Source organism: Rhinolophus hipposideros (genome assembly GCF_964194185.1).
Source record: "Rhinolophus hipposideros genome assembly, chromosome: 15".
Classification (NCBI taxonomy): Eukaryota; Metazoa; Chordata; class Mammalia; order Chiroptera; family Rhinolophidae; genus Rhinolophus; species Rhinolophus hipposideros.
The window spans coordinates 46,333,402-46,345,448 of record NC_138061.1 but is presented as its reverse complement, the minus strand read 5'-3'; the positions used below and the strand labels follow the sequence as shown (position 1 = coordinate 46,345,448).

Here is a 12,047-nt window from a genome sequence, read left to right as displayed (position 1 = left end):
TGTTATTCCTTTTCATTTTGGTTGTTCCTGTTTCTCCTCTGGATGTTTTGCTTATACAGTGTTTTCTTTGATTTTCAAGTTTATAATCATTATAACCACTTTTAGAAAGTGGAGTTGTACTTTTAAATATAGCAAAGGAACTTGCTTTTTAAAAGAACCATGCATGTATCTTTTATAAAGTGAAGAATATTTTGTAATGTGTCTATCTGGCCAATAATTTTTTTTTTTTACTTCTAGAGTTTATATGATCTTCTAAAGTTTTTATATGTCAAATATTTGTATATTCAGAAGTTCTCTTTTATTACACTTATAGATGTACAATATGTATCTATATATATCTTTGTTGAGTACCTTACTACGTTAGGCATTTCATGACTGATTTTTTTGAAGATTTAAAAGAGCATATTTGATGGAAAAGGAACAAAATGAATCCAGTAGAAGGAAACTTTCTGAACATAGTTCATGTGGTATTTTGAAGGACTTTAGTAAATTGCTTTTATGTATGGAGTGGGATTTCTTGAAGGTAAATATAGTTTTTATTTGTATGTATTTTAAAAGTGAAATTTCTTATTCATTAAACTTCAAAGGAAAAGCATTATAAGAAATATGGGTATGATATTTCAAAAGAATAGACTCCTCATGTGTAGAACTTACAAAGCATGGATGCTAATATGCTAGATAGAAAGGACATTTGTTGCACCATTTTTCCTAGTTAGGAAAATAGCCGCTTTTTTCCTGACACAAGTCAGTTTGACAATGAACTGGATGCATTCTGTACACCAGCTATTTTTGTCAATAGCTAGAACATGTTGCTTTTACCTAGAACATTCCTCTATGTGTCCTCTGATACCTCAAGCAGAGGTAAATCCTTCTCTGTGACTTTTAGTACTTTGTATATGAGCCCAGCTCAGACTGTGTCACTCTCATTTGTGAACTTCCTGGGCTGCAAAATTGCTTTGTATTGATCTCTGTATCCTGGATGCCTAAGATGGATCTGTGTTTATAGGGAGCAACAAATGTTTGTCAAAGGGCAGTTGGATAATGTTAATTCACATATTCATTCAGCAATACACATCCAATGTATTATATGTAGGCAACAGAGTAGGCATTATTCTAGACCCTGGGGATACTGCGGTGACCAGGACCAACACAGCTCTTACTCTCATTAGTCTAATGATTCAGAAGAAAAGGCATGCTTTGATACAAGTCATTACAATAACTGATGATGAGGGTTATGATAGGAAGCACAGAATCCTACTTTAAAATCTGCCTTTGTAATGGGGGTCTAAGCCTTCCCAGCAGAAATGATGTTCACATTGGGACCAGAAATATGGGCAGAAACCAGCTGAAAAGGGTTGGGAGAATTGTAGGGGAGAAGGGGAGTGAGCCCAGTAATAGGAAGTTTACTTACTGAATATTAATGTATTTCAGGAGTGACTTTTTTTCTCCCAACAGAACTACTTGGCTGGCTCTTCATATTTCCTTAATAGAGACAAAGATCCAAATAGTTGTTCAATGTTTAAATAATCTTTTTCTGAATATGGCTCTTCAGCCAGTTGTTCAACATCTCAACATTTTAGTCAAGAACACATAATTCTTTTTTGATATATATTTAGTTTTAGTATATGAAGTCAAATACAGTATTCTACAAAAGCTATCATAACTTTCCAATTCAGAATCATGACAAGAAAGATAATTTTTTTTGTGGGAATTGATCTGCTCTTTAAATTTCAGAGGTCACTTTAAGTTTTCACAGTCTCCTAGCAGCAATTCTGACTTTCAGAGAAACATAAAAATTGCCATATACTGGTCTTAAAAATTTACCATCTTTACTAGAAATTTCCTGAGAAAATAACAGCCAATACTTGTTGAGTGCTTTCCATGTTCAAATACTATGATAAATCTATACTATAAACTAGATCTCATTTAAATATCCCAGAAACACAGTGAGCTAAGTAATATTTTTAACACTTTCATACAGATAAGGACACTGAAAGTATTTAAGTGTCCAAGTCTCAGAACAGGAAGTGGAAGATTAGAATTTGATCTAAGAAATGTTTGACTTAAGAGTTTGAGTTCCTAACCTGGTATTGCTTAAGAGAGCTAAATATGATATATTAACATGTTGAGATAGTCTCAGACCCTCTTCACTGTTTTTCTCCATTATAAGGAACACTATTCTTTGTTATATTTAATAAAAATAATTTATTCAATTTTCTTTTTGTTGTAGTTTATGAGTAAATGAAAACTAAATGGAGTAAATGAAGTATAAATGGAGTAAAGTAAATAGGCCCTTTTATATGTTGTTGGTGAGATGGCTGTGTTTTGGAGAATTTTTTGGCAATACACACACACACACACACACACACACACACACACACACACAAACTTAAAATTAATTTGCCCCTTGATTCAACAACTTTTATGAGTTTATCCTACAGCAAAGACTATGTTGTAGGTGTTCTTTCTAGTATTATTTAAATAGGAAAAAGTTGGCAAGGATTTGTGTGTTCAATAGAGGCCTGGTAAATAAATTATAATATCAGTAAAATGTAACTTCAGCCAAGCATTAAAAAGGTGACATTGCCAGCTGATCAATCTTTACTCAGTTCCAAGCACTTCTCTTTTTTAATCCTCATAAAAATTGTAGGTATTATTATTATTAGCTCCATTTATAGAGGAGAAAAATGAGGCATAAAGAGATCGTGACTTGTCCAATGTAATAGGACAGAGACACTGAAGCAGAATGGCTTCAGAGCCCACACTGCTAATTACTGGCTATATTGCCCCTAGTCATCTATATTCCGATGTGAAAAGAAAATAAATTGATAAGTGAAAAGAGCAAATTATAGAAAGATTTTATAGTATGATACCATTTATAAAAAGGATCTATATCTATGTTTTCTAGATGTTCCATTTATAACATATATCTATATATAAAAGTTTTCTTATGACATAAAATCCATATAAAAATAAGTTCATATATAGTAATATATATGAATATGTGAATAAAATACACATATATAAAAATAAGTATATACATATAAATATACATATATACATGCATGCACACACATAAAACATGGAAAAACTGGATAGATATGCAAGAAGTTAATGGGTAGTTTGGGGGATTAATAATTTAGTGGTTACCAGAGGGTAAGGGGGTGGGGGGTGGGTGATGAGGGTAAGGGGGATCAAATATATGGTGATGGAAGGAGAACTGACTCTGGGTGGTGAACACACAATGGGATTTATAGACGATGTAATACAGAATTGTACACCTGAAATCTATGTAAATTTACTAACAATTGTCACCCCAATAAATTTAATTAAAAAAAAATTTTCACTGTATACTCTTCAGTATGGTGAATTATTAAAACTAATAAGCACATATTGCTTTCATAATACAAATAAATTAAAATTGAAAAACTTAAAAAAATAGTGGATGTGGTAATTCTTTAACAATTATGTTACTGGAGAGGGGTGAAGAGGGACTTTTTCTTTTCATTTTTATATCATTGTGAACTTTTAAAAATAAATGAATACATGCTATTTTTAAGATAAAATATATTTTAAATGAAAAAACCCTTAACCGTAGTGGACAGATTTCTCTAATAGTTATGTACTACGAAATATTATTTCTGTGATTAAGTTTAGGATATCATTTATTATATTGACAGTTAAGGATAAGTCTGCCTATATTAAACTTTTGTCAGAGAGCTGCTGTCTTATTATTTTAAAGGCTAGCTAGCTAGCTTTTTTCTAATAGCCATTGCATTGGAAAGTAACTCAGTGAAGATTTGTCTTATTTTTATAAACAAGATTGTTTCCGACCGAAGTCTCAGTAATGAAACCTTTCACAGGAAATGAGATTCAGAAATGCAGAAGTTGACAGAAATTTTACTAGATGTTGCTAGTCAGTTGAGCACAATTTTCTTGCAGGAAAATGGTATCATGCTTCTTAAACACCAGAGTATTATCAAAAACAAGTGTCAGTTTGAAACTACATTGTTTATTAAGAGACAATGGTCTGGTGTCAACTGACCGTATTTTAATATTATGCTTAGTCATGGAATGTTCTTAGAGTTAGGTTGGATGATAAATGCTGCAATAGGTATAGCTGAAACTTAAAGTATGACTTATTTGGGGTTGTGTTTTTCAGGTGAAGCTCTGAAAGTATCAGCTGAGAGATTTGCAGATGACCCCTGCTATCTCCCGAAAAGGGAGGCTGTGGTGCAGGCCGCCCGTGCCTTGTTGGCTGCAGTTACCAGACTCCTTATTCTTGCAGACATGATCGATGTCATGTGTCTCTTGCAACACGTGTCAGCTGTAAGTAAAACATGACTTAGTTTACCTTGGCATTGTTCTTACTTCCAATTCCATTCTCTGAACCTGGCATCAATCTTAGTGCGCCCTGGTCTCACCCTTGCTTCTTAATGTCACCCACCAGAAGCTGACTGGATTTGGGTTGTGAAACTAATACATACTTCAAAAGAGTGAAGCCAGAAGGTAGTCTTAAAGCCAGTTGAGATTGAACAACACAAGATGGATTACTGATAAGGAAATGGCTAGGAGAAAGTTCTAGGCTTTTGACATTTAAAGCATTATGTCGTATAAATATATAAGTAAATATACTCATGTAATAACATAGTTATATAGGTAATATAAATAATATGTATATAAATATAAATAATTTGAGAAAGAGAAACTTTAAAAGCTAAGACATTTGGAAGTTTATCCTAATCTGTGATTACTATTTTGCCTTGAATCCAAGATAAACAGTGCATGTTTACAGGGAGTCTGATATCTGTAGTAATCCATTATGAAAATGTATAAATGGATTTAATATGAGTAAAGAATATATTTTAACTAAGTGACTTCAAAGGCAGCAGGATATCTTGCTTGCTTTATTTTGCTAGACATCCATTTAGCAAAGGTTTAGTAGAAAGAGAATTTTATTAGAGCATTTTTTTTACTTTATTTAGTTTGACCAAATCATTAAGTATACAAATGAAAAGGTTGCAAAGAACCTCTTAGAGTCTCTGCTTTATCTCCTGCTTAAATAGGACTCTTACTCTCTTGCCCATAAATACATCTGCATTTTCATAAAGGCACCTGGTGACTGTAATATCACTATTGCATTAAGGAAATGATGGCCCTGTCTGATTGACCTTCTTGTCAAAATCATTTTCTCTAATTGCTAAGCTAAACCTTTCTTAGCATTTTTATCTTACTCACTAATGGTTATTTCAACCCTATAAAGGGTGGAGTGATCTACCCTTTATACTTTCATATTTTTTTCTTTTGATGATTTTATTACTGCAACAAAGCACCTTGGCACTGATTTTGTTGTTTAAGTAGCTTTTAAGGAAAGGGATTAATTTTCACCCTTAGGAGCTGTGTACTAGTGGATCTGTAGGTGAGGTAATTGAGTAATGTTTCTTGTTACTTGTTTATTGGTTTGTTGAATTCCTTAAAAAAATCCCTGAACATTTCTGAGATTCATTTATTTTTCATATGTAAATACAGACACTAATAAATGCTGTAACCAAGAAGCAGGTATGAAAGAGTAAGTGCCAAGTATTTTCTAGTTCCAGTGACCACATTTTTTAATGTTTTAGACTCTAAACTTGTTGAGAAAGCGCTTTGTAAGGTGAAAATTGCCACCTTTATAATCAATTAGGAGGTAACTGTATATATATAAAGACCCCCAAGCACCTTCTCTACCATTTTATTTGTCACTAACTGCTAAGCACAATGCCAAGTAATTCACACATATCATATCATTCAAATGAAGCAAGAGGTAATGGTAAATCAAAGAAAAGCAAAGTACTATTTTTTGCAACAAAAATTATAGTTAATGTTTTTTGAGATTTTATAATGTGCCAAGTACTGTGCTGGATTATTTCCTTTAATTCAACCCTCATAACAACCTTATGATTTCTTTTAAAAAATATTTATTTTTCAATTACAGTTGGCATACAATATTATATTAATTTCAGGTACACAACATTATGATTAGACTTTTATATAATTTGCAAAGTGATCACCCTGATAAATCTAGTACCTGTCTGACACCTTACATAGTTATTACAATATTATTGACTATATTCCCTATGATGTACATTATATCCCCATGACTGTTTTAATAACTGGCAATTTGTATTTCCTAATCCCTTCACCTTTTTCGCCCATTCCCCCAATTCCCTTCCCCTTTGGGAACCATCAGTTTGTTCTCAGTATCTATTAGTTTGTTTGTTTTGTTTTTTTGATTCTACATATAAGTGAAATAATATAGTATGTCTTTCTCTGTCTGACTTAACTTCATTTAGCATAATACCCTCTAGGTCTATCCATGTTGTCACAAATGGTAAGGTTTAATTCTTTTTTATGATCAAGTAATATTCCATTGTATGTTTGTACCACAATTTCTTTATTTAATCATGCATTGATGTGCATTTTGGTTGTTTCCATATCTTGATTACTGTGAGTAGTGCTGCAGTAAGCATAAGTGTCAATATATGTTTTCGAATTAGTGTTTTGAATTTCTCTGGGTAAATACCCAGTAGCAGAATTACTGGGCCATATAGCAATTCTATTAATTTTTTGAGGAATATCCAAACTGTTTTCTTTAGTGGCTGCATCAATTTGCAATTTTACCAACAGTGTAAGAGGGTTCCCTTTTCTCCATATTTTCACCAACACTGTTGCTACCTTGTCTACTACCTTGTCTTCCCGATCACTGATTTGATCACTTGTTTCATCTAATCTACTATTGATTCCCTCGAATGTATTCTTCATTTCAGTTATTTTATTCTTCATTTTTGACTGGTTTGTTTCCTTGGTCTCTATCTCTTTGTCGAAGTTCTCACTGAGCTCATCTACTTTTCCCCTAAGTTCATTGAGCATCCTTATAACCTAAGTTTATTGTTGATTTATTATTTATAGCCATTCTGACAGATGTTAGGTGATATTTTACTGTGGTTTTAATTTGCATTTCTCTGCTGATTAATGATGTTCAGCATCTTTTCATATGTCTCGTGGTCATCTGTATGTCCTCTTTTTTTTCCTTTTTTTAAAGTTTATTGGGGTGACAATTGTTAGTAAAATTACATAGATTTCAGGTGTACAATTCTGTATTACATCATCTATAAATCCCATTGTGTGTTCACCACTCATTGTCCATTCTCCTTCCATCGCCATACATTTGATCGCCCTTATCCTCGTCTCCCACTCCCCACCCCCTTTACCCTCTGGTAACCACTAAACTATTGTCTGTGTCTATAAGTTTTTGTTTCTCATTTGTTTGTCTTGTTCTTTTGTTGTTTTTGGTTTATATACCACATATCAGTGAAATCATATGGTTCTCTGCTTTTTCTTATTTTGCTTAGCATTATACTCTAAAGATCCATCCATGTTGTCACAAATGGTCCTATTTTATATTTTCTTACTGCTGAATAGTATTCCATTGTGTATATATACCACAACTTCTTTATCCATTCATCTATTGAAGGACATTTTGGTTGTTTCCATGTCTTGACCACCGTAAATAAAGCTACAATGAAAATTAGAGCACACGGTCTTTATGGATAAATGTTTTCAGATTATTTGGGTAGATACCCAGGAGAGGAATTGCTGGGTCATATGGTAATTCTATTCGTAATTTTTTGAGGAACCTCCACAGACTAGTGCCTTCCATAGCGGCTGCACAAGTCTGACAGTATATGAGGATTCCTTTTCTCCACAGCCTCTCCAACATTTGTTACTATTTGTCTTGTTGATGATAGCCATTCTAACTGGGGTGAGGTGGTATCTCATTGTGGTTTTTATTTGCATTTCTCTGTTGATTAGTGATGTTGAGCATTTTTTCATATGTTTATTTGCCATTTGTATGTCCTCTTTGAAGAAATGTCTCTTTAGGTCCTTTGCCCATTTTTCAGTTGGGTTGTTTGTTTTTTTTGTTGTTGAGTTTCATGAGTTCCTTGTATATTTTGGATATTAGCCCCTTATCAGAGGCACTGTTTGCAAAAATCTTCTCCCATTCAGTTGGTTGCCTCTTTATTTTGTCGATGGTTTCTTTTGCTGTGCAGAAGCTTTTAAGTTTTATATAGTCCCATTTGTTTATTTTAGCTTTTACTTCCCTTGCCTTTGGAGTCAAATTCATAAAATGCTCTTTGAACCCAAGGTCCATAAGTTTAGTACCTATGTTTTCTTCTATGTAGTTTATTGTGTCAGGTCTTATGTTTAAGTCTTTGATCCATTTTGAATTAATTTTGGTACATGGTGACCAATAATACCAATCCTACTCAAACTCTTCCAAAAAATGGAAAAAGAGACAGTACTCCCCAACTCATTTTATGAGGCCAACATTATTACCCTGATACCAAAACCTGATAAGGACAACACAAAAAATAGAAAACTACACACCAATATCTCTGATGAATACAGATGAATACAGGCAAAAATCCTGAACAAAATTCTATCAAATCGAATGCAACAATGCTTTAAAAAGATTATTCATCACGACCAAGTGGGGTTCATCCCAGGGGCACAAGCATGGTTCAACATATGCAAATCCATCAATGTGATATATCACATAAACAAAATAAAAGATAAAAATCATATGATAATATCAATTGATGCAGAAAAAGCATTTGACAAGATACAACATCCATTTATGATTAAAACACTTAATAAAATAGGTATAGAAGGAAAATACCTTAACATAATAAAGGCCATATATGACAAACTTTCAGCTAATCTCGTAAGTAATAGTGAAAAACTGAAGCCCTTTGCTCTATGTTCAGGAACACAACAAGGCTGTCCCCTATCACCTCTGCTTTTCAACACAGTGTTGGAAATCCTTGCCAGAGCAATCAGGCAAGAGAAAGAAATAAAAGGCATCCAAATTGGGAATGAAGAAGTTAAATTGTCCTCTTTGCAGATGACATGATGCTATATATAGAAAACCCTAAGTACTCCACCAAAAAGCTATTAAAAACAATCAACGAATACAGTAAAGTTGCCGGCTACAAAATCAATATACAAAAGTCCATTGCATTCTTATATACTAACAATGAAATCTCAGAAAAAGAAATAATAATAAAAAATTACTTTTGCAATTGCAGCAAAAAGAATAAAATACCTAGGCATAAACTTAACCAAGGATGTGAAAGACCTCTATGCTGAAAACTATAAGACATTTTTAAAAGAAATTGAAGAAGACACAAAGAAATGGAAAGACATTCTGTTCTCATGGATTGGAAGAATCAACATAGTTAAAATGGCCATATTACCCAAAGCCATATACAGAGTTAATGCAATCCCCATCAAAATCCCAATGGCATTTTTTTGATTTTTATTTATTTATTTTTTTAATTAAATTTATTGGGGTGAAAATTGTTAGTAAACTTACATGGATTTCAGGTGTACAATTCTGTATTACATCATCTATAAATCCCATTGTGTGTTCACCACCCAGAGTCAGTTTTCCTTCCATCACCATATATTTGATCCCCCTTACCCTCATCTCCCACCCCCCACCCCTTTACCCTCTGGTAAACACTAAATTACTGTCTGTGTCTATGAGTTTTTGTTTCTCTTTTGTTTGTCTTGTTCTTTTGTTGTTTTTGGTTTATATACCACATATCAGTGAAATCATAGGGTTCTCTGCTTTTTCTGTCTGACTTATTTCACTTAGCATTATACTCTCAAGATCCATCCATGTTGTCACAAATGCTCCTCTATCATCTTTCCTTAACGCCGAATAGTATTCCATTGTGTATATATACCACAACTTCTTTATCCATTCGTCTATCGAAGGACATTTTGGTTGTTTCCATGTCTTGGCCACCGTAACAAAGCTGCAATGAACATTGGAGTACACGTGTCTCTATAGAGAAATGCTTTCAGATTTTTTGGGTAGATACCCAGGAGAGCGATTGCTGGGTTGTATGGTAATTCTATTCGTAATTTCTTGAGGAACCTCCACACTGCCTTCCATAACGGCTGCAGCAGTCTGCATTCCCACCAACAGTGTATGAGAGTTCCTTTTTCTCCACAGCCTCTCCAACACTTGTTACTAATTGTCTTGTTGATGAAAGCCATTCTGACTGGGGTGAGATGATATCTCATTGTGGTTTTCATTTGCATTTCTCTGATGATTAGTGATGTTGAGCATTTTTTCATATGTCTATTTGCCATTTGTATGTCTTCTTTGGAGAAATGTCTCTTCAGGTCCTCTGTCCATTTTTCAATTGGGTTGTTTGGAGACTCAGATCTGGCACTTGCCTGCATCTATGGGCTGGGTGAGAAGACTCAACTTAGGATTAATGATGCTTGCCAGTGCTCCCATCTCTGGAGAGAGCTGCCCTGACCCCAACCCCTACAACCCTCACCCTGAAGGTGGTCAATTCAGTTCCTCCCTGTATGACACTGGCACTTTTTGAGCTGCTGTCCCTGCACTGGAGCCTAGGGCGAAAGAGTTTATGAGCTAGCAAGCCCATGCACAGGCCTCTCTAGAGGAGTGCCTGGGTCTCCAGCAGCCCTCTGTCTCACTCAGATGCAATCTTTGCTGTTTTTCACAACCAGATGTTATGGGGACTCCTCTTCTTAGCACTGGGTTGGGGAGCCAGGTGTTGGTCTGGGATCCCTCGCTCCTTGGGGGTCTTCCACAGCTGAGATATCCCTCCCAATTTTTAATTGTCATACTGTGATGTGGGACCTGCCTGTTCTGTGTCTCCATCCCTCCTGCCAGTCTTGTCATGGCTTCTTAATATTCTTAGTTATAAAATTAAGGTCAGCTAGTCTTCATGTGATTTTCAGTGATGGTCATTCTATAATTTAGTTGTAACTTTGATGTGGTTGTGGGAAGAGGCAAGCACAGCATTTTCCTACTCTGCCCTCTTAACTGGAAGACTCTATGATTGGTATTTGACACGTGAAAACACTGAGGCATATTGAATTTAAGAAACTTGCTCAAAGCAATAGGAAAAAAACAACTTTCGGAACTTAGTACTCCAACGGTTAGAACAGCTTTAACTATAAATAGTTTTCAGAAGTGTTTAGTAAAGTTCATGGGCCTATAACACCTTCTTAGAGGAATTTAGGTATGTCAGAAGGAGGAGGCTTCTTCACTTTAAGCACCCTTTCCCACATTTGTTGTTGCCTTGTCAGAGCCTGAACTTGGGTTAGATTACTTAAGCCACTTAAAGTATTTATAGTACAGCAATGTACTTCATCTATGTAAAAGGGAAGACCTTTTGTGGTAAAGTGTGATAGTTTTTCATTATTTCATCCTTACGAAAAATTTATATGTGAATTGTATTATCTACTCAATTCTGTTAAGGTTTCACATAGAATAAAGAGAGACTGATTATTTTTGGGATCGAGATTAGAATTATTTAGCCCAACATCTCCTGTCCCCCCAAAATGTTCTGCAGAACTTGTGTAACACAAATAAAAAATGTTTTGTTTTGGTTAATGCCTCACACAGAAATTCCCCTTTGAATATTTTCAATGCACATTAGCACGTTAAAGTTAGGGAGAGATATTGAAGGAAAGAAACTTATTTAACTTTGCTTAACCCAGACATTCCTAAATTTTTTGACCCTAAAACTTCCATAATACAGAGGGTACCCAACATATGTATACACATTTTAAGAAAGAAAAACACTGCATTAAAATTGTAATACTAAATATATACCGATAACAAAAGAGGAATACAAATCACGTTTGAGTTCCGCAATTACAAGAGGTGCTCAAAGTGGTTACCATCAGCATAATTTTAATAGTTTTTTCCTTTCTTAAAATGTGTAGACATTTGTTTAGTACCCTCTGTATATTAATCCTAAAACTTTCTCAGATCATACTTTGGGAAAGAGTGCTTTAGAATATTTGTAATAATATTTTGGTTATATTAAATTTCTTCTTGGAATAAAAAATAATAGTGGAGAAACTTCAGTGCCTTATAGTCTAATATCTTACTGAAGTACAGAGACTCCTTCCTACAATATGCAATACACGCAATTGTCTAACAATGTATGTGA

General features: G+C 34.2%; 1 protein-coding gene across 4 annotated transcripts in view; it reads left to right on the top strand.

The window, feature by feature from the left end:
• Positions 1 to 12,047, top strand: part of CTNNA3 (catenin alpha 3) — a 1,458,437-nt gene that overhangs the window by 90,808 nt on the left and 1,355,582 nt on the right. For all 4 annotated transcript variants that reach the window (XM_081075326.1, XM_081075327.1, XM_081075328.1 and 1 more), the window contains exon 4: positions 4,163 to 4,329. In XM_081075326.1, the coding sequence (XP_080931452.1) occupies positions 4,163 to 4,329 (167 nt within the window). The remainder of the gene's footprint in view (positions 1 to 4,162; positions 4,330 to 12,047) is intronic.